At 43.8% G+C, this 26,831-nt stretch overlaps 1 protein-coding gene across 1 annotated transcript in view; it reads left to right on the top strand.

The window, feature by feature from the left end:
- Positions 1 to 26,279, top strand: part of PLCL1 (phospholipase C like 1 (inactive)) — a 179,312-nt gene extending 153,033 nt beyond the window's left edge. The window contains exons 4-6 of the mRNA XM_058840106.1: positions 858 to 933; positions 4,043 to 4,152; positions 24,523 to 26,279. Of these exons, the coding sequence (XP_058696089.1) occupies positions 858 to 933; positions 4,043 to 4,152; positions 24,523 to 24,705 (369 nt within the window). The 3' untranslated portion in view covers positions 24,706 to 26,279. The remainder of the gene's footprint in view (positions 1 to 857; positions 934 to 4,042; positions 4,153 to 24,522) is intronic.
- The last annotated feature ends 552 nt before the right edge of the window (positions 26,280 to 26,831 follow it).

Raw genomic sequence — 26,831 nt, 5'->3', positions numbered from 1 at the left:
AACAATGGAACAATATTCTTTCTTGCCTGGGCTTCTGAGAGGTTTTGGAGGTTAGTTACCATCAAAGGAGAACAGTATTTGCATGTAGGGAAGCTCAGGAACCTGGCAGGTAATGGACCCTTTGTTTGTTATTAATGGGCTATTATAGGAAGATGTCTAAGGGAGGTCTCTTGAAACTTGTGAGTAGGCTTGTTGAAACTACTGCTTTTGGTTTGGTTGCTTTTAGGTGGATTTTTTGTTTTGTTTTGTTTTTTTGTGTTGTTGCATTTTCTAGTAACCTTCAACAGAAATAATGAAGATAGGATTTGGATCTTAATTTCTCAGAGGAGAAATTCAAGAACTACTATAAGTGTCTGAGCTGTTGTATAGAATAAAATCCAGGTTTAAATACCTCTGGAAATTAGCTCTATTCATCACTTGATAACATTTTTAATAACTACCTATGCTGAGGACTAACTTCTCCTTTTAAGAAAACAGCAGTTAGAAAGGGCTTTGCTGAACATAGGATGAAGTTTGTCTGATAAATCTGTTTTCTTCTTAAATCACTTGTGTTTCCTTCATATTGGTTGCATTGCTGTCTCACAGTTGTAAAGCAGCTGTTCATTAACTTTTGGAACAAAACATTTTCAGAGCAACTGATACTTAGCTTGATACAGATCTGGGGAAGGAGGGAAGGAAGGGAGGAAGGGAGGAAGGAAGGAAGGAAGGAAGGAAGGAAGGATGGATTCAGTTTTTATCATACTGCTCTCAGGACAAACATCCTCTCTAGTTTCAACCTATGTACTTTCTGTGTGTTAGATGTTGCAGGAAACCCTTGTAATGCTAATTTTTTCTTTTTTTTTTTTTTTTTTTGACAGATGATTCAAGAGAGCAGGGTTCTTATTGAGACGGCAGACACCACTCACGACAAGATTGTTCAGTGCCAGAAAGCAGGTAATCCATCTATACTGAGCAGTTCTGGGTGGAAGACGGGAAATAACGTGCCATAATTTACTTAGAGTTTGTGACTAATGTAGCATTTTTTCACCTGGATGTAAGCGAGCATTCTGATCTTTCTCTGGCATGCTCTACCCTCCTGAAGGCTCATCTTCCAGTAGAAATGCAGGTGTGGGATCAGACAAAAATACTCAGCTTTCACCTTAGAAGTTGTTTCTCCATCTGCTCTACAGCTCTGAACTGTCTGACAGCATTTAAATTAGTCAAATGAACCTAAAAGGCATTAAAAAGAGGGGGTTGAGAAGGTATGGTGCCTTTGCTGAGTGCATTCTCTAGCTCAGTTGTTCCTTTGAACACAGAGTAGGCATAAGGTTTCTATACCCACAGGACCACAACAATTATAAATATTATTGTTTCTGATAGGCATTTTTGGATTTGGCAAGTGATACAGGCTACAGTTATTTGCTTCTATTAAATGTAAATAATGAATGAAACTGCTGTTTTGTAAATACTTCAGTTCATCTTTTTAATTAGGAGAAACTGGAAGCCTTTTCAAAAGTAGCATTTAACTGATTCCATGTGGTACAAGAACAGGATGGAATCTAGTCTCTGCTCTTTGCCCATGTTGTCATTGTGGTTAGCAAAGGGACGAGAGGCAAATGGCCATGTCTGGCTGGAGGCTGTGGGGCCTCATCGTTGTGCCATGCCTTGGGTTCTTTGTATCTGCATAAGCAGCACAAAATTCCTCTGCCCAAGGCCTTCATCATGTACAGAGGGTTTAGGAAAGGAACATAACAATGAAATGCATCCCCAGGAGCGTGTCCAGAAGGTCTAATTTAAGAACAGTACTTTGCTCTAAACTATGCCAACTCTCAGCAGCATCAGCCACCTTTCTGCCCAGCTTGGTCTGTGCAGAGAGAAGAACCCACAGCATTTGCCTGGGCACTGGAGTCTGTGCGCAGGAGACGTGTATGGGAAATACCATGCAGTATTATGCCAACACACTGATGTCCAGAGTTTCATGCAGTTCCCTTCTCCTTCCTTCCCCCTGGAAAAAGAGAAATTTTTCAAGCATGTTCAGTTTGCTGCTGCATCCTCTTGTATTTTCATTTTTGTTTGCTTTATTAGCCTTAAAATTTCTGGTTGTGGAAGGAAACTCAATCAGAAGAGGTATGAAGCGATTGCTTCTCTGAAGCCATGGGATTTAGAGAGAGGAAAAGACTGTAAGGTATCCCTCCCTGTGCTCATTTGCCAATTGGTTTGTTGCAAATGTTACCCAGGCAAATTTTTATGTAACACTTTTAATGTGGCAAGATGAAGCACTCAGAATTAAGAGGTGTCAGAGGTACAATTGCCTGTGACATTGTCCTTTACCTCACCCCAGTGCTGCTTCCTTTGAACGTGTGTTCCACCAGACCTCTGCTTCATAGCCTGTTTCAGTGCAGGTTCCAGATGCCTCAGGGTCTTGCTGGCTCTCCCAGGCTGGTTCTTGTGTGACTGGTTTTGTTGTTGTTTTTTTTCAAATGTGCAGGCTGAGCCCAATGCACAGAGGTCAGCAGCAGCTTGGAGGACTGACCCTGCTAAATGCTTTCACTGGTGTTGCTACCTGCAGCCTAACAAATGCTTGTGGCTCCTTCTTTCTGGAGCAGTGCTGTATCCAAGTTGCAGATGGAGAAGTGAGGGAAAAATAACTAAAAGGATGCTGCATGAAGGCAGGTCTGTCCATGTAGAGCTGAGATCCATTAGCCTTCCAATTTTTTTCCAGGACAAAGCAAGTAATTTGAAGATATTCTTTTCCTAATTGAAGTGAAATGATTTGTGAGTCAGTTGGGATGAAGCACACCTGCAAGGAAATCTTGCCTTGGGTGCAGTTATTTAGACAGTTTTCCAAAGGATGTACTGCAGGAACTCTGTTAGCCTTGACAAGCAAAGCCTGTGAGTGGATGAAGTTTTGGAATATAAAGAGTAGAGGGAGAAATCTTGCATTGTATGGGGTTGAATACCTCAGCGTTATTGAGCTCCTGGAGCTGGTGCACAGGAAGGAAAACCAATTTTAATCTTCCAGGAGTGCTTTGGGCGAGCTGTGCTGAGTACAAGCCTGCCTTGGACTGTCCTTCAGCAGCCTGCCAAGTAGCCTCTGCACCTACACTGCACACATGTTCTCTCCATTGGCATTTCTTTGATGTCATTTCAATGAAGCTCAAATTTGTGAGTGACATTTACCCTAAAGTGTTAAGGGAGGGAGAGCTATGAAGCAACTGGAGATGGAGCTTGGTTTGTTCAACCAGCATAGGCTTCAGATGCTTTGGAGTTACTTAGTGCCAGTTTGGCCTTTGTAAGGTACAAGTTAAGGGAGCACAGGCAGCTCTTTTGCATTTTGTCTCTCAATCCACACCAGACTCAGAGAAATGGGTGCGTACAATGTGCAGATCTTGTGAAATTGATGGGTTAATTGGTATACCTGGAGATTTTTAATCTGCTCCCAGATTTCCTGAGTTTTTGTATCCAACAACAGATTTGCAGATGTTTGCCACAGAAACGAGCAATGAAATGCAACAGGGCTGTGGTTGGAAGTCTGTTCTTCATGCTGCAGGAGTCACAGTCCTGTGATTAGAATTATGTGCTTCTGATGTAATTTATCATTGTGGAGTAGTACAAGGGCTTTTCTGTATGACTGATTAAGATTAATGAGGAGATGTGCATTGGAGCCTGCATTTGCTGTGCTGAACAGGTATCTTCCACATGTGTCAGACAGACTTTCAAGGTGCAAAGTCATCAACTCAAGGAGAGTGACAAGCCATTGCCTTTTGTCGCAGTATTGGCAGCAGTGCAGGCTACAGGCAGAAGTGCTGGAGGAGTGCCTGTGTGGAACCCCAGCACTGGCAAGTAGAGCCACAAACCACGTGGAAGCACAGCCCCAAAACTGTACACAGCACCTTTATTCTGGAAAATCTTTTCCCAGGATGGAGTGATAAAAAAGAAAAGGAAGTGGGGAAAGCACATAGGAGGTTGTAGAAAGTCCCACCTGCAAGACTGAAAATGCTCACTCAACATTTTTATAGGGAAAATCAATTGTGCATTGAGTGATATGGCAATCTGTTTTTAGGAATGGAATTCCATGAAGAGCTCCATAACCTTGGGACAAAAGAAGGTTTGAAAGGAAGAAAATTAAGCAAAGCAATTGAGAGTTTTGCATGGAATATCACAGTGCTGAAGGTAAGCACAGAAAGTACCACTTCCTGTCTCATATTAACTTTATAAGTAAACCTTTGCTCTTTTAGCTCCTCTGTTTGTACATCTTACTAATTCTGAAGAAACATGTCATTCTTTTTTAATGGCATGTATCAATTACCCCTGCTTACTGATATTTCTCAAATATATCAATTACACCTCTGATTTGCGAGCTGTGAAGGGAATTTATCTAAGCCTTGAACAGAAGAGGAAAGATGGGTGGGTTGTGGTTTGTATGATTAGGGATATGGGTTTGGTTGTCTGTTCTGCCTCTTGTGAAAAAAAAAGTGACCTGTTTGAGGTCACTGTGTCTCAAGTACTTGTTCTGTAAAATAAGAACTGGAGCATCTCTTTGGGAAGGGACAGGGGGCAGGAGGGGCTGTCAAGAAAACACATGAGGGATATTGTAGATCCTGCAGGACTATGTTTGCAAAGTGGAGTGCTGTCCAAACAGCTAAAAGGGGATTTTCAGCCCTTTATGGTGGCTGTGCAGGGACATACCACATGGTGAAGTTGTTACTCACTGGGCTTTAGCCACTGGCTTAGCATCAACCAGCCACAAATTTTCATGGTAGCTATGTGACTGAGCCAGGGTGAAAACAGCTAGGGACAACCAAGGATAGGAAGAGGAGAGGATTTGGTGGTGTCCCAGCAGAAGACAAGGAGAGGGTCTGAGCCAAGCAATCAAGTTGTTAGCATTCAACTCACACATTTCACAGGCGCATTTCCCACCTTGCTCTGATATATCACACTTCCCTTCGCTCTGTCCCAGCTGCTCCCTTGCTCCAGCTCCCAGGTTGCCCTGTCTGGCAACATCTCCCGGTGACCTCAAAGTGCTTTTCCCTTTCTGAAATCCCAGAGCAAGCCAGTTGATGAATAGGAATTTTTACTAAGTTCTTCATCAAATACACCCCTAAATGTAGCATGCAACAGCAGTAGGACAGGTACATGTCAGCATTGTGGTGCTGGAAAGAGCACTTAACGTGTCTTGAGCAGAAGGAAAAGGAGTTGGGATCAGAGAGGCTGAATGGCAGAAGTGTGTGGCAGAGGCCATTGGTGGTAAAGAAGGGTTAGAGAAGACCTGGGATGCCTGTGGTTTCCTGCATACCTCGATTCACCATGAGGGAGTGGAAAAGTGAGGAATGGAGTCAGTGTCAGCTCAGTTAATTGGACCTCTGATGAGGAGAAAAGTCAACCAGTTCAAAGTTACAGACTTAAATAGATAACCAATTCCACACAGAGCAATTGAGATTAGTAGCCAGAGTCCCACCCAAAAGCACACTAGGCAGGTCTGAACATTAATCTGAATACCTTTAGCTGTGTTAGGTAAAATAAATGTGTAATGATCAGAGTCACTCTAAATGTTTTGATTTTTTAGATGTTAGTCAAATATGAAGTTTACACATCTGAGGGTGTCCCATGATTAATGAACATACAAGTAGGGGATCAAAGGAACATTTTCCCTGGAAAATAATTGCTGCCTAGCACATATTGTCAACATACTGGAGAAATTCTAAAAAATCTAGTCAAGGTCAAGGAATAATTTACTTCTTTCATTTGTAAGCCACAATTTATTTTCTACCTTTCTCACACAATAAAATATTAACAGAGCTTGTGACAACTGTCCATGAAATGCACATGAAACATCTTTTCATTCTGACTGAAGTCCAACTCAGGAATGACATTAGAAAGCTGGGAATGAAGTTGTGCCTCGGCTGTGTGATATGAAATCATGACTAACTGTTCTAATTTGTCGTCTTTTTTTTTTTCGCCCCTTAAAAATACTGTCTTTCAGTGACCCTGCCCATAACAAACCTCCATCTCCTCTTCAGTGCTGTCCTCTCAGTGCTGGTGAGAGCTGCTCAGGAGGATTTGGTGGGAAGAGACCGACAGCCCCGCCCCACTCAAGGCATAGGTGTCTTCCCTGTGTCCAGTGGACACTGCAAATTTATTTCACTAGATGTTGTTACAGTGTTGTAAGAAAAGGACAGAAATATCCTATAACATCTTACAAATGCATCAGCTGCTTTACAATGAGGTGAGGTGAGTGAATAGCTGATGAGAGAAAGCCTCTTTGTGTGCTCAGGGTTGTGGGAGGCAATTACCTCATGTGGCGGGAGTCAGTTTGTGAGAGATGCCCGAGAGCAATAGCAGGTATTACGTTGTTCTTGTGCTGTGAAATGATTAATAGTCTTTTCCTAGGCTAGTGAAGCCAAGACTTATTTAATTAATGTGTTTCTTTATAAAAACTCATTGCAGTAGGTAAGCTTTGAATAAAAGAGGAGATGCAATAAGAAATTGCTAGTGGCAAAATCATTGAATAGCTGCAGAGTGCAAGATTAAAGATTAAAGTATTTTATAATAATCCTAACTGTGGACATTCTTCATGTTTAAAAATGCCCTGGGGTATTTTTAAGAGGTGAATCAAAATAGTATGTCATTTTCTTCCTTAGTTTATATAAACCTAATTACATATTAGAAGTACCCACTCTAAGGACAAACTGTTTGCCAGAAGGTAAAAATGTCACTAAGAACATGGATGTTATAACTTGGTGACTGTCTAACAAGTCAGCTTTGACATCAATATTTATGAAATGTCACATCTTCCTCTTTGGTTCCATGTTGTGTAGAACACTGTCAAGTTCACAGAGAATAATACTGAGAGGCATAACTTAAGTACACTAAACAGAAGACTTATGCTCTTACAGCAAGATTACAGGAATGGCTATGATCCCAAATTTAATGTCACTTCAATTTTTATTTCCATGCAGCACCAGCCCTGTGTCTTTGTTTTCCTCTCTGTACTTAATTAAGTGCCAGTAGAATGCAAAGGTGGCAAAAGAAATTATGTGTTAACCCCCTCACAGGGGGCATGGTGTTAGGAACCCTTCATTTCACCCTCCCAGGCACGCAAGGCTGCTCAGCTCAGCTGAGTCAATTGTTCTGGTGTCACCTTCCCTTGTCACAGAAGGTCATGATTCATTTTCATGAGGTATTTCTTGTTTTTAAAGCAGGTGACTCCCCCTTTCCCAGAGCAGAGGCTTTTATGTAGTTTTGTAGCCTCATGCTTGTCTCTCCCCACATGCTGGTGCTTCTCCTGCCAGGCTGGCGAGGCCACCTCTGCTCCGGTTCCTGTGGCTGCTTTTGCAGTGAGCTCCTTCTGTCTGCTCTGGGGGAGAGAGGAGCACCAGAGCCTGGAAGGCAGAAGCTGAGAAGCCTCCTTGGGGCAGTTCTGACCTGGAGCTGATGAGTCCTGAGAGCTGGGACATAACCCCTGCCCTCGATGCTGCTGTAGAGCACTGGCTGGTTTTCAGGTCAGGTGCGCTTGCATGTGGGTGATGTCTTGCAGAGCCAGCTCAGGTCTGCTCCTGGCTTTCTCTGCTCAGGACAGAGCCAGCTGCCACCTCTCCTGGGGCTCTTCAGCCCACTGCATCTGCCTCTCCCATGGGATCTTGTACACCAAGTATTTTGCAGTAACTCTAAGCTCTTAGCTTAGAGGTGCTCTTAGCATCTGTCACATGTGCAAACCACTGATTCAATGACTGCTATATGAGTTTTTGAGAATGTTTGGGGGAAAAAAAGTTGTAGCCTGCAAACCTACCCTCCTTTCTGGGGAAAAACTGTCACAGATTTCCGGGAGGTGTTTACTTGAGCAAAGAAGTTAGGATCTGCTTGAGTCCCAAGAGCCTGGCAAGTAAGTGAAACAAAGTTTGAGTATATTGACTGTGATTCAGATTTGTTGCTCTCATGTGGACATGCTTTGACAGTCTGCAGACAGATTTTTCTGGACTGTTTGTGTTTTGGTGGGTCAGCACATGCGAAGTCTAGAAGCAATACCAAGAGGTACTTGTATGTTGATGGCAAATATCCGGAGAGTTAATATGCCAACATGCTGGCTTATTTATAGACAAAATATGGGAAATGAAGATAAAAGTGTTATTTACTGTTTTGTTCTTCTGCTGAAGGGCAAAACACTCAAATGTTTGAGTCTAGTCTGTTCTGAAATGCACATGGATTTTTAAATCTGTTTTTGCTGCCCATGATAAGATTTTGCCTCTGCTCCCCCAAGTCTGTCTATTCTGTCTTACTAGGACTCCAACTATTAATGCATGCCACAAGACATCAAGTGGTTACATTTTCAGGGATCATTTCAGCTCTCATCCATGAGTGTATCTGTTAATTATCCTGCATTTAAATTAATGCTGATTAGATATATCAAGAGAAGTTTGCTGAATGCAGAAGGCATACAATTATTAAATTGCTAATGCAGTTCTCTCTTTGTGGGAGGCATCCACAATTTTATGATGGGGTTGTGATCAGTGGGCATAATGTTAGCTCTGGTGTAAATGATTTTATGCAGCAAAACTGTGCAGAAATAGCACTTCTGCAGGATGATGTCCACAAATGACCTCTTTCTTCACCATAGTCATTTGTGACAATCAGCCTCCAGTTGCTTGGGAAACCTGCAGCATCCAGACCCCTCACTCGAGTGGCAGAGCCCCAAATGCACATTTTGAGGCTACTTGCACAGATGAAAGCAAGATTTCTGACAGATGTACATACAGACTACCTGCCCTCACCTAAACTGAGACAAATTTATCATCACTATAAGGTATCAGTTTTCTTTATGAAGAAAAACTGCCTGTCAGACTGTGATTGATATTCTAAAGCACCTTAAACATAGAGTTTCTGATGATCTTTGGAAGAACTAGGTCCATTCCCAGCCTTAATTTGAGGATAATTATAGTACACTATGGAGGTGTTTTTGAATGGATACTCTGCAGTATCATAAAATCTCGAGACATTTATATGGGTCTTTTCATATTAGTCCTTTTTCCTGCAGTTAGAAGCATGCAAGAGGCATGGCTTTGTTCCTTGGCATGCTGCAGAGTGGACAACAGAGTACCACAACAGAATCTTAGGAATCTTATTTGTAGTTAAGCACAATGGTAACAGTATATTCTGCCACATATTATATGATTGTTGCTAAAGGATTTGCATGACAATTTACACTATCTAGATCTCAAGTGAGAGTATGATGGATTCATGTGTCCCCACAAAGCTGCTGTATTCTATGTACCATGTATTTTATTCACTGTAAGTGTCAGGCTTTCCTCTGACACCCAAAAATTCCTGATACCATATCTTCCCTCCTCTTCCCAGCATACCACTGTGGACATAAGCACATTGGTGCTCAATTTGTGAAACTTCAAAAATAGATGGAATTTAAGCCATAGTGTGAAATTCACAGAAAGAAATTCTTGTGATTTGCTGTCATCTCCTGACAGTGATAGTCCAGTAAGAGCAGTAGGCAGAAGTGGTTTGTGTGGCTTGGAGTTTTCATGCCTGCCTTTCAGTGCTGGGCTCACTGTGTTATTCTCTGTCAACTCACCTGTGGCTACTCATACCCAGATCTAGATAAATGTGTTTTGAATGTGTTTAACCCCAAAAGCTTTTTTTCCAGAGAGACTAAATGTCTTTCCTGCTCTCGAGTTCTCACATTGTTTGCATTTGCTTTGCTAATGCAGTTCAAACTTTCGAACTAAGAGCAGGTTTTAAACCTCTTCAGTCTGTGTGCCCTGGCTACTTCTGAAGGATCTGCTGCCTTGTGTCAAGATGTGCTGAGCTACAGTGGAGATTGTCTGAGCCAGTCAGTCTGTGATTGAGTGGCAGATTTTACAAACATGTGAGGAAATGCAGAGCTGTTCTAATGATTCACACAGTGACTAGATCAGCTTGGTCTCTTACACATGAACTGAAGGACAGAAAGGAGAAAATTAATAAAAAATTGTTGTCTTTCTGAGAGTGCTAGAGACAAGGTGACGGGGGCCATCAAGGTCAACATCCATTTAGTCCTAAATACCAACCTGCTTACTTTGAAGCAGTTAATTTAAAAGTAGAAGGAAAGATGAGAGAGGAGGTAGATTTAGGTTTTTCTTTATTGAATCTGAGAGTCTGGAGGAGCACATGGAAGCACAGCTTGTTCCCAGACCCTTTGTGTACTCTGAATACAGTGGTGAGCACAGTGGAGGCTCCAAGCTTCGGGGCTGGTTCCAGGGCAAAGGCTGTGCTCCTGGCTCTCAGGACATGCTCCAGGGCTCTTCTGTATGTGGAGGTGTTGCAAGATTTTTCTGGGATAGGGGATTTAGAGTCCTTTGAATGATCTTGAGTTACAAAACAAGGTGGTAGTGTTGTGCTTCACATGCCAAGCTGTTTTGATTAGTTATTTTGTAAACCAAGGGAACCAAACCATGTGATTATTAGACAGGATAGGCAGATCTTTCTTGTACCTAGCAGAGTGCTGTTCTCTACTCAATCTCAACTCAATACTCAACTCAATCTTTGGTTGATAAAGGCCTCTTCCATAAATGGTGAATGCACTGGTTTTTGTTTGTTTTCCCCAAGCCCAATGGCAAGAACCAGAGCTCTTTAACAGTCTCTGTAGATTTGGTCAGTTGTATCTGGTCGTGGAAACTTCTCAAGTTGCTTCACCACTGTGTATTAGGGTAAAAGGAGTGTAATCCCAGTCCATCAGGAGTACTAGTTAATCAGCTGGAATATCCTGTTATTCTTGGCCCTCAGCCATGCTGCCAGAGCATTGCTCCAGGGAGGATGTAGTGAGAGGTCTCAACAAGTACAGCATAACCTTCTGGGTACCTGGCTATTCCCTGCGAGTTTTTGAAGCCCTGATGATGTTTCTGACAAGGTCTCTGTTTTCTCGGCCAAGGAAAATTCTGAGACACGAGTTGGATTTAGAACAAGCTAAATATTTGCGTGTGTTTAAAATACACATGAAGGCCACCCAGGCAATCTTAAGTCTTCAAGTACCAACTGCTGGCAATAGCAGCAAATAAGTAGAGAGCAAAGATTACCAGGGTTCACAGATCTTGATGATCTCCTTCATGATCCTGTGAGTTTCTGAAGGGCATGAAGTCCCAGGATAGCCTGACAAAGAAAAGAGACTTTGTTCCCTGTTAATCATTTATTGCTGGGCTTTTGTTGAATAGTGTCACAGCAGGAGTGTTTCACTCACTGGTTTCACTGACTGGCAAGGAATGATTGTCCAGACATTCAGATCAGGCAGAGTCTGTGACCCACAGGGGTCACTGTGCCTGGTACCCCTTGTGCCAGGGCCACGCAGCAGCATGGGCTTTGAGCCCAGCCAAGGGCTTGGCACACTGAGGTGCTGTGCATAGAAAACCACTTTTAGTGTCACTTCACAAGTGGAGGCTTGTCAGGATGTTTGAAGGGCAAAACAGATGCCCAGCTCTCTCTCTCGTGTCGGCTGGCACCTCAGTGACGCCCTCTGTTTGGTTGTCTGTCCTAACTCCATTGCCTCTCTGTGCCTCATGTCATCTCAGTCTTTACTGTTTCTTCTCCTCAGCCTCAAATCCCATTCTCTCTGCATTGTCCCAGTTGTATCATCTAAATCATGCCAGTGTGGGGAGCAAGCCACTTGTGACCCCCCACCTTGATTTAGACTAAGCTTTGCATGGCTCCAATGTTGTCCTTCAAGATGCAGTTCCTGTGAGTTATTCCTCCATATTTTGTGCCACCTTTGCCCTGGGGTGGCTGTTTGTGACCTGGCACTGCTGTGCTTGTGCCTTTGGGGCAGACCCATCACAGCCTGAGCCCCATCTGTGCTGCTCACATCACTCTTCTCTACCAGCCTGGCAGGGATTTTGTCAAGAGAGTTTAAAGGCCAACTTCTCCTGAGGGGGTGTGTCATTCCATCCAAAGACTCTGCAACTAGAAAGTAATTAATGTTCAGGTGGAATACAAAGAGAGTTTGTTCTCTGAAAGCTGTTTCGGGCAGCAACAAGATTATCATCTAAGAGGTTATTTGAAAAATCAGCACATAGGGTTACAAGTTTCTTGAAGATCCTCATCTTCTGAGGAAAAGTAGTTACTCCTGCATATATGTGCTTGGGCAAAACTGCAGACCTGTGCTGGAAAGTTGGCACTGTTAAGGGGAGGCAGCAGAAAGAGGAGGGGTGGCGTGAAGGAAACATGGATGGATATAAGTGGTACCCCAAAACAAGAAGGCTTGCTTGAGTATAAAAACTGGGTCAGTTTTTACTGACCTCTCTCAGGAAGAGACAGTGCAGGCAGAAACTGCAGGTGGCATAGGAACTTGGGCAACTTCTGCCACCATGCCCTCCCTCCCCTGCAGCAGTGACGTTTTTATCTGAGACATGGATATCAAAAGGCTGCTGTACTTGCAGCGGAGTTAATTAACACAACCTGAAAGACATGGAAATTGGGAATCTAGTTTGTGCCAATCTGACAGTATGACCTTGTTCAGAGGAATGAAGAAGGCTGTAATGAAAGTATGAGTTTCTGCAGAAATTCACACATTTCTTGCTTCTGTCTGTCAATGGCTGTACTAACAAAGAACAAGAGAAAAGGACCAGTTCCCTCTGTCAGGTGTTCTGGATTGCAGTGTAACCCAAGCCAAGCTGCCAGCCCTGCCCACATGGCTCAGGCAGTGAGGCAGTGCTGTGGGGCTGGGAGCCTTTGCTCCCTTGGGTGGCACTGGGTGAGTGGCCCACATTACCTTGCCTGGATGTTTGTTCATGCCACTGAAGGCCTCAGGGAGCAGAGGGCTCCGCTTCTAAGGCATCCATGGTGGGTTTCCACGAGGGAGCCTCCATCCACAGCTACTTCCTGAATTTGCTGAGTGTCAGGGAGAGACCAGGGCATTGATTTGCACATGGCAAGAACCTTGAGAGAATTGCTTGTATATTACTTTTTACCAGCATTTGCTTATTGTTAAATCTGTGCTGTGCCATTCCCTGGGAGCTGTAGCTGGTACTCAGCTGAAACAGTTGTGTTTGAATGGTGTGTGGTAAGATGTTTAACATCTTAAAAATTACTCCTGTGGTATATTTGGAGCTCCTTACAGCTCCTGTCAGCAGATCACATACAATGTCCCAGAGCTTACAAATGATGACAAGCTGACTGCCCCTTTTGTTGTGTGAATTATGTGCCAGCATATACAAAACCTGCTCCCTGTCGGGGAACGGGTATCTAATTTAAGATAGTTCCTCAGGGGAGCTCAGGAGGCGATGAAAGCTGCTGGTTGGATTGGAACTTCCTCCTCTGCAGTTGCTAGGATGGTGCTTGGATTTTCCCTGGTGCAGTCAGTGCCCTCGGTGAAATCCAGGCATATATTTTATAATGGAGCAGTACCTGGCCCTTGTGCTTGGTCGAAGCTGGGGGCTGGCGTGTGTCTGTGTGAATGCCAAGTCCTCACCTTCTCCCTCCCAAGCATTGATAGAAATCCTCTCTCCCCATGTCAGAATGTGCATAATAGCTGAGACCTTTGACTTCTTCTGTACTTGTGTGAGTATATGAGTCATGGGAGCCGAACTCTGAATCCAGCAGGGAGTGATTTGCTGGCACGACCTTCCCTGTTTCATTGTGCCAGTCTAGATTCCATTACTGCCTCCTGACACTGAAAAGTGTTCATCCACACTACTGCATATTCTGAGGGTTGTGGTTAAAGTAAAATGCTCTTTAACTCAATGGTGGTATTGATTCATTTTTGATGTCTGGAGCCACTAGCAGTAGAAGGCTGTTGAGTAAAGACTTCTGTGTTTACATGTGTGATTATTGGAAATATGGGTCTGCAGGGAGGGCTAGAACAGCGAAAAGCCACAAACTGCATTAAGTGAAAGTTGTGGGTGTTCAGGAAGACCAGGCATATGCTCTGCAGTTATTCTCCCCTGGATCTTATGGCAGACCCCATAAGCCCTAAATGTGGCAGGCATTTCAAAAACCTTGGACAGGAGCTAGGGAAATCAGAGGCCCAAGTACTTGTGGGTGGAAGTAAGCTTTACTGTAGGAACAATGGATTGGGAAACTGCAGTCTTGTATTTTTAACAGCTGCAGCCTTCTTTTACCTGGGTCGTATGAATTCAAGTGTCAGGTGATGAAACCTGCCTGAGATAAAGGACTCTTTCTTACGGGTCATTGTCTCAGGTACAGGTGGGATCCATTTGTGCAGAAAAGTGGAGACAAAACCAGTGATTCATGTGCTGAGGCAGCTGCTATTTATTTTTAGATCACAAAAAGAAAAAGATGGCATTTCTGACGTCAGAAAGGCTATTACATGACAGCAGTCGGACTTAGAGAAGTTAGTTAAAAACGCCTATTTAGTAGCTCTTTTCTCCAGTACCCTCTGTGTCACAGATAAGACCTAGGTCTGGTATTGGCAGAAAGAACCTGACTGATAGGCTGTGATTGCTCTGAATAGTAATAATAGAGGTGATAATTGCAGTTAAGTTCTCTCTCTGTTCCCTGGGTTCCTACTCCATCGGGTGGTGACCTAGGGATGCTGGTGTATGTAGCAGTGGGGAGGAGCTGAGCCACACGTAGGCACAGAAAAGCACTCCAAAAAGTGTTTTTACCTTTTCAGGCATTGGTGGTGGTAGTTGGACAGCCCGAGCGGCCCAATTTAGCAGTCTGGGATAAATGGGCTGAGACTGGAGGCTGCCAGCAGCAGCAGGACAGTTTCCTTCAGAGGGTAGCTCAGTGCTGTGATGCTGGGTAGTCTAAACTCATCTTCTCCAACCCTCCCCACTAACTGTGGAGGTATTACTGCAGCCATCTGTAATAATGGCATAAAAATTGAGTTCAGTTTGGCTGAAAAACCTTGTATTTTCTGTGGAATAGTATTGTAATGGGTTGTAAGTTATGCTTGCTCAGTTTCCCCCACTGACATTTTGGGGCAATGAATTTGTAAATGAACACTACCCCTATCCTGCACCACTAATTTTTGTGCTTGGCTCACTCAGTTTGCTGTGTATTTCCATTCCCATCCTTCTAAAAAACAGAAAAAGAGATTTCTCACTTCCACCCAGGCCTGTTTCTGGCCCCTGCTGATTTTCTCCTCCCCTCTCAGTTGCTTCCTTTCAGTAGCTCTCTGCCTGCTGGGTCAGTCAGTGTTCTGCTTACAAAAATAACCCTATCCACTCCTGCTTGTACTTGATTTTGCATCTGCACTGGGAAGGCAGGGCTGGGATTCTCCCAGGAGAAACAATCCCTGTTAGCATGTGAGCCCCGTGGCCCACAGGAGCCTCTCTGACCACTGGCTGGCAGAGCATGAGCAGACAGGGTGGCTCAGCTCTGCTTTTACTGAGCTCACTGTCCAGTCCCACCAGCAAAACCTGCCTTTGGCTGCAGGGCACCAGAATGCACAGGGCTGATCCCTGGACAGGAGCGAGGAGAATCAGAGCATTTGCTCAGAGATCCTATAAAAACCTGTTCCCTCCTATTAGTTAGATAGCGGTTTGTGCTATTTTTTCCTTTTGGGACTTAACCCTTTGTGTGATTTGGAGGCTTTGGTCTCAGCTTAAAGCTTTCTGCTTCAGCATAAAGTTGTTTGTGGCCTGTGCTGCTTGTGAACATGTTAGAAACTGGCTGCCCACAGCTCCCAGCATGAAGGGAGGGGGGTGTCATGTCCCGCCTGGGGGAGTAGGAATAGGGAGCTTGGGTGGCTTCTGCAGATTCCCATGGTGCAGTCAGCTGGTGGTGTTGGCCAGCAGCCACTGCAGCAGCAGGATTTGCAAACCATATATTTGCTAAGGCACTAGTGCTTGTGGCAGGCAGAAAGGAGCAGAGCCTTAGGAGCTGCATGTGGCAGCAATGCTGAGCGTGCTCTGTCCACAAACACTCTGCTCTGACTGGCACAATTTGATTTCACCCTGATTAGATTATTTCAGTTAGCGTTAAGCACAGCTGTAGGTATTTTTTTTATCTGGTGTATCTTCAGCACTTCAAAGGAGAGCAGTGACTGTGTGACATTGCGGCAATGCTCCCTCCCTCCAAAAAAACCCAAACCAGCACATGTACACGTTGTCTTCAGTCAGAGCAGAGTCAGCTCAGAGTTGGCCACTAAACCCTTTCCAGGTTCTGATGAACTTAAGGGATGTTTTGCTGGCTGCACTGCGATGAAAGGCATGATTTTGATGTTAACTGTGTACTTGCAGCCTGTGGATCTGAGAGCCAGCACAGAGGGCACTAAGGGAGCAAGGGGTGCCAGCCGAATGTTTTGCTTGGGGGCTGCCTTTCACAGGTCTTTCATTAGGTGCAAAACATCTTTTTTCCTGCAGCTGGTCCTTTTACTCAGAAAAATCAAATGCAAAAAAAATTGTGCACTTTCTGCCTCATGTTTCTTCCACTTGTTTTCTTTTCCTGGGACTCTAGACCTTACTGGAGTTACCAGTTAGTGCTGGTACTGGTACGTGTGAGAAATTGGGTTTTGTGATGAAAAGAGAACTAAAACATGAGTGCCCGGACATACAGCTTAAATTTTCATTTAATGGCTGTGTATCAAAAATAAACAGTGCCCAAATTTCTTCAGAGATGTGGGGTTTCCGTAGTATTAGTTGTGCACTCCTGGGCTTCCAGCCAATCCTGTGATTTTAAACTTATCACCAGAAAAAAAAGGTTTCTAGCATGGAGGGTTTGGCAGCAAGAGTCCATACATGTGTGGCTGTGCTTGTGAACTGTCTGATGTAGTGCCTGAGAGACACACAGGCAGCTGAACTGCTCAGCACATGGCTAACATCAAATTAATGGCATTATTTCTGAAAGCAAATTCCTGCTGCAGCACAGTTACAGTCAATGCTCACATTCATTGCTTTTGACAGCCTGATATAACATAATATAATTTAAATGCCCATGTGAGATGGAAGCATAGGCATTTATTTAAAAAATAAAACCAAAAGCCCACTCTTTTTATACATAAAATTACTTCTCAAAGCAATAAATTAGTAGCCATACAGTGCAATTGACTTGCAAGAGCCCCTGGATTTCAGTGAAGAGCTCTTTTTAAAGATCAATAGGGAAGGCTGTAGCATGAGTGCTTTTGCTACTTAGGTGTTCAAACAAGTGCTTGGTGTTAATTCCTTGTCAGGCTTTGATCGAGGGTTTGGTGGGGCACTCAACTGAGTTTGAGAGCAAGCTAGCCATGTATGTCCTTCACCTTTGTCTTGTTAGGCAAATCCTGTAAGAGAATTACAAATACAGACCCTCCTTCCTAAGTTGCCATGGCTTCACAAAGCAGTGATATCCTTGTGCTGGCAAGGCCAGAATCAGAGGGTTTTCTGACTATTTGCTTCTTTGGTAATTGCCTGATTGTTCTCATTGAGGTTGTCCTTGTTTGTTCATTTCCACCTCCCAGGCTGCTCTCAGGGTTGTGTTTGGCTGTGTCACATAATTTGGGAATATAAAAAGTGGTGGACCAGCAGTTTTGTAATAACTGGGCAGCCTTGCCCAGTGTGGTGGAGTGGTGGCTGTCTCTTGGTACCCAGCACAACCATTTAGATTTTAACTGCACCCTTCCAACAGCTGGAAAAGAAGGCAAGAAATGGTGTGGGCATTTATAATAGGGAGTGCCATACCAGCAGAGATAGGACAGTGTTCCCTCTTCCCAACCATTTGTCATGCCATGTGCTCTGGGATTGACTGCTTGGCTGCTCAGTGAACTGTCACCAGCCTCCTAGAAAACTAACCAGGCTCATGCAGAACAGCTCTGTAAATCCCTTTAAGTCATCCTCTCCAATGCAGACCTGTGGGGCGGGATGCAAATGGCAAATTAAATCAGAGTAAAAGTTTTGGGTTTTGTGTGGGATGGCCTAATATTGAACAACTGTCAGATTGGCCTAGTTCAGGAGTTTAAATAAAAGTAATTTGAATCAGAGAGAAGTGGTTTTCAGGTAACGTGAATGTTGTTTTTAACACACCACATTTACATGGTTAACATCAGGCTCCATCCCTGGGTCTGGCTACCCACCTGCAGTCACGTATCCACTGGGTGTGCACAGCACATGGTGTGTAATGCCATTTGAGCCACAAGTGAGGTGAACATTTGGTCTGAGTTACAACTTTGGGGCCATTCTAATTTCTGCTGACTTTGCTCATTGTTAATTTATTCATTTAGTCTATTTATTATAATGTATTTACTAATTTTTATTAACTTTCTCTGTGTCCCTTTGCTATGGTATCTGAACCCCTAGAGAGATTTGTGTCTCAAAGAGGACCAGGCTGATCCACTGGAACAAGCCATTCATGGCTGAATGGGCTTTGTGCAAGTGCCATAATCCAGATTCCTGCCCACTTTCCCTTGAATTACTAAGAGACCTGCTTTGATATGGGACCAGATTGTTTTGGAGTTGCCTTGTGAATTTTCCCAGCCACCTGAAGTAATGCTGATGTTGTCCTCTTGTCCCTTACAACTGGATGCACTGAAGAAGATGCTGTGCTTTGTAAATGGTATCTGCAGAGATGGTTGCTCCTTAGCTCTTGTCCCAGCAGTTGTCCTTAGGTTAGCTGCTGCTGCCAGGAGGCTGCTGGCTGGGATGCATCACCTTAGGGCTGAGTGTCTTGGCAAGGAAGTGAATGCCCTCAAGGCCTTGAGTGCTTCTTGCAGGTGTGGTTTTGGTTTTGAGACTCATGCAAGTATCAGGTGCAAACAGGATTTTTCTTTTCCCTGAGTAAGGAGTTGGGACATACAGAGCAGTCAGGACTGGTTATGTGCTTCCCAGTGCTTTTCCTGGAAAAGCTTGGGTTTCTACTTGCTCAGCCCCCAGTGCAGTGAGAGACAGGCAGGAAAGCCTGGAGCCAGCATCCATGTGGCTGATTCATGAAGTAAATGAAGAAAAGATGACTTGAGGAATAATTTGGGTTAGATACAGAATTTGTAAGAGACTGTTCCTGTTAACTATCCAGCTTCTCCTCTTTGTCATCATCCTCAGCCTTGTTCTCCTAGGCATTCTAGCTGCTGGCTACAGTGCACTGAGCAGATCAGCCCTAGAGCTCTGACCTTGTTGCTTGACACAACCTTCAATCATTTCATTTGGTTTTTCTATCAAAACTGCACACAATGATCTGTTCTGCAGTAGTTATGCTTTGCTGCTCTTGCTTACAGAGATTCAGCACTTTATGTATAATGGTGACTGCCTTTCCCTAGCTGGATGTTTCCCATACATCTCGCATCTGTTCTCTATGTGATATAATTGATTCTCAGTTGTTTCCTTGCAAATTTTTGCTAGACCCTACTTTGGGAAATGGGAGAGAAGGTCTCTGGCTGTCAGTAACATGCTGATATACCTAAAGGAGATGCTCAGTTTGATATCTGAAATCACCAGCACACCCTGCAAAATGTGATGACTCAGGCCCCAGCGAGCACTCAGTCAGATCGCCTGATTTACTCAATGTCAAAGTTATTGTTGGTTTCAGCCAGGTAGAAACAAGCTCTTGTGTTTGGTTTACAATGGGTAAGTGAGAAGCTGTGCCCCTTAAATGATACACCAGTAGTACAAGGAATGCCATATAAGTGCCATCTTTTATATTTGTGGCCTTTTTATTTTGCTGTCAGGAAGTGAATTTCTGCTGTGCAAGGGTTTAAAGATAAACTGGCAAGTAACATTTGGACCCTGCTTTTCCTGTAGTGTAATCATTTTTGTAATCCTTTATTTTTCAGTGTGTGAGGAGTGATTATAGCTTTGTGTCTAATCTTTGTGTACAGTAATTTTTCATGCCAACATGTGCATTATGATCTCTGTCACAGACAATAAAGCAAAACTGTTGACAAGCTATCTGCAATAATAATGAAAAGGGTGGGTTTTTACAGTCTGCATTGATTCAGCAACACTGTGTTTTTGGAGTTGTCTGTTCTGAAATGTGAATGTATCATAATCAAATTCAAATCAATTGTTCCCACATTTAACTTTGAAGGAGGGATGGAAAAATACCTGCTTTTTGTAATAAGTTTAACATAACAGTGTAATCTTTTCATTAATGATTTCCTACCCAAGATTACATTTTCAAAGCCATATGCAGTCATTTAATTGTGTGCCTCCTTATTAATATTAAACACAATTAGTCCTACTTTGAAAATGCACCCCTTGCAATAAATGCTGCCTCCATGCAGAGTATCCCAATGTGAGAGCAGCTCTCCAGCATTTGGAGTCCCTTGGCACAGATTTTCAGTGCTGTTACCGTGCCTGTGTTGCCTCTGAAATGTGGAGTGGCGCGGTGCTTGCGGCTGTTTTATTTGACTGTGTCTGGCTTTTTCAACCACCCGCTGGCATCCACTGGCAGCCTCTGGAGATTTTACTTTGTGATTAAATAGCAATGAGAGAGCTTGATTCCTTGAGAATAAGTTAAAAAATAACAATAATATCACGAGCATGATGTGGGATGGTGTTAAGACCTCCGTTATTTGTTTGTATTTACTCAGCCCTTGAGGACTGGCAAGAAAAGCTCCCATAATGTGCTATCAGAGAATGTGTCTGCTCAGGAGATAAGCAACTGTCTGCTTTAGCAGGCAGTAGATTAGAAAATGGCTTTCACAGCTACTGCTTCAGCCTCCCTGGAAACACGGCCAGTTTGGAACGCCAGGAAAGCCCCATTGCTCAGCATGGGATTTTCTGCTTCACCCAGAGCAGTGCAAGGTGCTCGTGTGGGGCACCGGTCACTGCTGTTCACTCCTGCTGGGCCTTCAGGGTCCTCCTGCAGCCCCTGGTGCCGGCGTGGGAGCTGCCAACACAGAGGCTGAGGGTGCTGCCAGTGCCATGACTGGGGTCCCCAGGGCTGGGGGTGCCCACCTCCTGGCCTGTGTGCTGCAGGGTGTTTCCTAGAAAGCATAGAAATAGTAATTATTAGTGTACATGCCCATATATTTATATTTAGGTGAAATATACATGCAGTGTGTATAAAAGAAATAATATTGTGACATTGAAAACAAAATGGTGCCATTCACCTAACCCAGCTTTCATTTCCCCAGCCCCAGAGCAGGTTGCTGTTTGATATAGAGCTGTCATCTTGACTCATAAAAACTTTGGTATTTGATATGGAAAAAAACAACTGAACCTACAATTATATGGAATTTCTCCCATTTACAGCCATTGCCAGTGTCTGTCTAGAGCTCCTTGTGCTTCTTAACGCCTTTCATGGCTAGTCACGGGAACTGAACAATATTTAAAACCATGTCAGATTATGAGTTTTCTTAGCAGTATTAACCTGTCAAGGTAAAGGCTTATAATCTTGCAGTTGCTTGACAAGCTGCATTATTTGTCCTGTAACGTTAATTTGTGCTGAGGCTCTGCAGTTCAGTGTAGTTAGGTGTATGAAACCTGACTTTTAATGTTCCCTAAGGCTAACTGAAAATGGACCCCTTGATCAGTTTTTGTTAGAATACTTGATGGGTCTCTTCTGGCTTAATTCACTGTCCTGCCAAATGCTGAGTTCAAACTTTCTCATGAGTATTTATTTTCAGAAAGGCCGATGATACCAGTGGCAGAAGGGAGATAGATGGATAGATGCTGAAGTGGACTCTCATGGTCTCCCCTTGTCTGAAAGAGAGATGCTTTGTTTGTAAGGGCAAGCAGGATGGTTCTGTGCACAGAGATGATCACAATGACTGGTTTGTGAAGGTTGTTTCAATGCAATCATGCTTGTAAAGTTTACTCTAGATTCTATCCAGTATTTAGTTTGTTAAGGTGTTGACACAATTTTACCGACATTCTTCTTAAGTGGATTATGCTCACAGCCAGTTTTTCAAAGCAAACAGATGGCTTTTCAAACGGAGCATGCACACAGATTTTTTTTAATGGTGTCTCTAGAATTGTGACAGCTCTGTCAGTGAGGGCTAGTTTGTCGTTAATTTTCTCATGACAGATGATTCAAAATAATTTTTGCTTTTTCGTCTTGCTCAAATGAACCAGCTGTTTAAAAATAAAAACCACAAGGAGACTAAGACAAATCAGTTTGTCTGTACATGAATGGAATTGCACTATTTTGGTAAGTCCACTTCTGTTTTTAGATCACTGTAAAATAAGAATGTCTTTAAAATATTGGAAGTATGCTCAGGAGGCATGTGTTTCTTCTTGGAACCTGAAGACATGTTGTTCATTGCCTCAGACAAAATCTGTAATCTGAATTTCCTGGTTACTCAAATGTGAAATCAGAATATGTATATGGGAGAGCGGGTGGCTTGGCATTTTCACGTGGGATGTGAAGTCCCTTGGCTTCTGGGGGCTTCAGATGTGAGTCTTGGAAGGGCAGAGTCAGGCTGCCATCCTCCAGGTGGTGCATCTAATCCCAAATAGTGTCTGTCCATGTGTGTCTCAGTCCCTGGACAAACACACGGTTTGTGGGCTGCCCTGAGAAACATTTCCAAGCTTTGCCCTCACCCTGGAGAGGGGTTGTTTCTTGCACAAAGGGGATTTTTCTGTTCTTGCACATGAGCACACAGTGCCAGGTTGGCTTGGAGAAGTTAAGGCTGCAAAGCATGGTCACACTGATTTTTCCCTGTTTGATGGTGAAGTCTTTAGTGTCGTTGGTCCTGTGTGCATAAGAAGTAGCAGCCGGGGTATTTAATTCTAAACCCAAACTATTTAAAACTGCCTTTGTGCAGTTTGAAGGGAAGGAAGATGTATGGAGGAGATACACCCTTTCTGATAACATTATCATGTCATTAATGATACATATTTTGCTTATGTAGCGGTGTTGTCCCTGTCACTACAGCACTGGCTCTATTCCTGTACCATTTGCAGACAGGGAGGGACACCAAGGTGGGCTCGGTGCTCCAGGCAGCTCTGGGGCTCTTGAATTCCTGCCTGCTATCTTTAACCATAAACAAAGCCTCTGACATAAAAGCAAGCTCACAGCTACGAGAAATATCCGCTGCATAAATTATTCTTGTTTTGTTTTTTTACACCGTGCCTGCTGACTGGATCCCAAGCTCTTTGTCTGTGTATTCCCATAACTGTCACGCTGCCGAGACACAAATCCCTCTAAAGAGCTTCATAGCAAATAGCACAGAGCTGCTCACGCAGTCCCAGTGCTTTTTGTTATTCTCACACTGAGTTGTATTCCCAGCATCTGGATGGTGATTTGCATCGTTCAGCAGGGACAAATTCATGACACCAGGAGATGAGGCAATCACGTTCTCAGGCACAGGCTGCCGTCCCTGGATGACGTGGTGACCCACGTGGTGTTTACCAATGCTGCAGCCTTGCAAGCCACCATTGTTTCTTGGTTGTGAACATTGTGTACAGGGGTTCAGGCCCTGTGAGTCCAGTGCCAGGCACTGGCAAAAAGGGAACTGTGCTCATCAGTGTAGGATAAATGCTTCCTCTTAGCTCTGGGAAAAGGGAGAGCAGAGATGCTCCCACTGCTGGAAGGTGTCACACTGTGACTCATCCAACACATCTGATCTGTTTTGAGAACCCAAGGAGGGGCAAGTGATCAGTCCCCTCCAGTGAGCCCAGTGTCCTGCTTTTGTACCCTGTGGGGCCCATCAGAGTACCTGTGATTTGCAGGAGATCAGGTTGGCTTGCAGACATCTGAATGTGACATTTCAGTTAGTGAAGGTATTCCTTATGAGTGTAACCAGCTGCAGCATGTGCTGTACTTCAAGCTGTACTTGGGGTGACATTAGGAGAAGAGGAGCTCAAGTTCTTACTAATACTGAATTTTAGCAATCAGATGCATCTCCTGGCTTTTATTTATTTGTATCCTGTAGCTCCAGAATCTTGTCGCTTCATGGCACTTGAGATATCAATATTGCATAAATATTCATTTTGGTATTTATGAACCCCAACTCCTTAATACAAATTTCATGTAACACATTTTTCCTGATTGTTACAAATTGGATTGACATCCTGTTAGTCACCTCATGTTTACATGCTCTCAGAAGATACAGAAGCAGCATGTTGTTCATGAAGTCTCATTCCTGTTTGCCTTGCCAAAGGTGCCAAACAAAACGGTTCAGAAGGATTCACTGGAGTGCTATGGGATGATGTGTTTCATATGGGCACAGCTTGGCCTGCTCTGCTCAAGGAGGCCCCAAGGCTGGGTATCAAATCCAGGTGCAGGGAGGGGTGGGTTATCAGGGTCTCTCAGCTCCTAAGGGGCCCCCCCTGTCTGGGAACACACAGCCATGGCCATGTGGGATCTGGTGCCAGGGAGCAGGGAGGGAACAGTGGCATGGGGAGAGGGGTGCCATGTGCCATCATGCCTTGGCCCTGGCAGGACCTTGCTGTTGACTGTGGAAGAAGAAATGCCTTCTCTCACTGCCTCCTTCAATTCAGGCTAAAATTATCTCCCAAGGGTGGTGACATTGAAGTCATGAAACTTGTCCCACCCTGTGCAGTGCTGGCTGCGGCCTTCCTCACTGTGCTGGCACCAAGCTGCAGGAGGGGCTTGTCACATTTCCAGGGGGCAGAGATGATTTGAGACGGGACCTGGGACGTGTAGGGACATGAGAGCAGTATTGCTGCTTTTGGCCCTTAGCTATGTGTGCAATCCCTGACTCTGTCCTGCATGTCTGTGCATCCCCAGGGCCAAGGAGATCTCCTGAAGAACGCCAAGAATGAAGCCCTGGAGAACATGAAGCAGATCCAGCTGGCGTGCCTGTCGTGCGGACTGAGCAAAGCTGGGAGCGGGCAGGCGGATGCCAAGGCAAAACGGTGCCTGGAGGCAATACAGGAGAAGGATACTGGAGATGAGAACGGGAGGCTGTGAGGGGAGGCAGAGCTGTTGCATTTGTCACAGATTTCAATAACTCTAAAACTATTTTTTTAAAGCATTTAAAAATTCACACAGGAGTGCCCTCTACAGGGTGTGATAGTATTAAAATCCTCACAATGTCAGTATTTCAATGCAGTTAATTTATCCAAGTTAAACTCTGGTAGTGAGATTTCTAATGAAGCCAAGCTGTCTGTATGCAAGTGCGCGTGTGTGCGCACGTGCAAATCCTGTTGACACCCTTTCATGCATTACATTAGCCATTTGCTAATTTATTCCTTTGTCATCTTTGAATAGGCCTGTTCATTCTTAAGATCAAAACAAATTGAGAGCACTTCTATCAGTTTTGGGCTTTATTTTACTCTCCAGCTTTTATAATTTTACTTGCAGGTTACATTACTGTTATGCTGTTTAAACAAACAAACAAAACACAACAAATATCACTGACAGCTGCTCTTGTGAGGATAAAACCGGTGGTTTGCTGCAGACCCTGAAGGTGATTTTTAGTGAAACAATTACAGCCAAGTAAACAGTATATTAAATGGTCAGAGTTGCTAGGTAGATTATCAGTAGATTTGAGGTGTATTTTTTGCTGAAATTAGCAAACTACTCTTCAGGGTACACCCAGACAACACATACTAACGTAAGAACTAGCTAATTTAGTTTATTCCAGAAAAACATTGCTACCTTGTAGGTCTGCAAGACAGCTACAGTCTTTGCTGATAGGCATTAACCTGAGTAGTAACTATCATAGCTAGTCAGCCCTGTAATTATGGGGAGAGCTGTGAATACCCTTTGGTGGTCATGAACTCTGAAGGTGACCTTCACGCTGTTCTGAAACACCCAGTGGTGCCAGTATTAAAAGGAAGATTTTCCAGATTTCACAAAATGTGAGCTTTAGCACAAGACGTGTGAGAGGTCAGACTTAGCTTGCCACCTTCTGCATAGATGTTGGAGTCAGCTGGATGAAGCAAGCAGGCTCTGGCCTTATGTTTTTGTGGTTAAAATCATGCTGTGCTAGAGATGTAAAAGCAGGGCTGAAGATCTGCTACAGGTGTAGTGTAGAGAAATAGCTTGGGGAAAAACAGGGTGCCAGAGTTTTTGTGCAGCAGCTACAAATATCCTAACGCATGTCATGTGTTTGGGGTGGTTCTGAGAACTGGCTGCCTCTTTGTGCCACTGTGGGAAGGAGACAGAGAATGTCCCGAAGCAATGCATCCTCGTCCCTCCCGGTGTCCGGCCCACGTGTGCTCACAACATTCATTTCAATCGTTTAAGTACTGTGCTTGAGTGGAGTATTTGTGTTACCTTTAACAGGACTAAGTGTTTCATGGTTATAAAAAAGACTATATTTATTTAAAGCATTGCTTTTATTTTTAAAAGCTACTTTTTAAATTAATTTGATTAACAAATATGCTAATTTTCTGAACTTAACAAAAAGTAATTGCTGAAAGTTTGATTGTTGGAAAATCTTATATAGCTATTGTGTTAAGTTATTTTTGACTTCTTAATAACACTATTATGTTCATGTTGCACATTACTGAGAGAGTAAAGCTATGAAACAACTTTGACCCATGATTTTGCAGTGATTTAACACATGATCCTGGATGAAGTTTGGTTAGAATGGGTAAGTTTCTTGAGAGAAGGTCCTGCTCTAACAGCAGCTGTGTTATTGCGAAGGTTGTAACTCAGGTGCCTTAAATACATTTAAGGTATTGTTCAGATTCATCCCTAAACATTCTGTTTATCTCTCAATTAGATTGTGAGTGTGCATTCAGACTTCACTGAGGTCTGGAGAAGTGTCTTTCATGTTTCAGGCAAGGCATAAAGCCCACAAAAATGGTGAGAGTGTGCATGTTCAAATTTTGCCCTCTTGGATTATGTTTGTACAAAAACAACACTTGGCCTTCACTAGTTACAGTTAGGGATGATGGAAACCATAACCCCAGCACCATCAGCTGCGAAGGATCAGCCGTTGGAAGGATCCCTCTCGGAAGGGAGAGGTTGCTTCAGGAAGGGTGGGTGGCTTACCTCTTGGTGCTTCATTTAAGTCTAGAAATACCTTGATTTTCTTGGTCAAAGAGCCTGTCCTAATGTCTGAACAGGAACTGCTGGCAAAATAC

This window comes from Poecile atricapillus, chromosome 5 (genome assembly GCF_030490865.1).
Source record: "Poecile atricapillus isolate bPoeAtr1 chromosome 5, bPoeAtr1.hap1, whole genome shotgun sequence".
Lineage (NCBI taxonomy): Eukaryota > Metazoa > Chordata > Aves > Passeriformes > Paridae > Poecile > Poecile atricapillus.
This window is presented reverse-complemented; position numbering and strand designations above follow the sequence as displayed.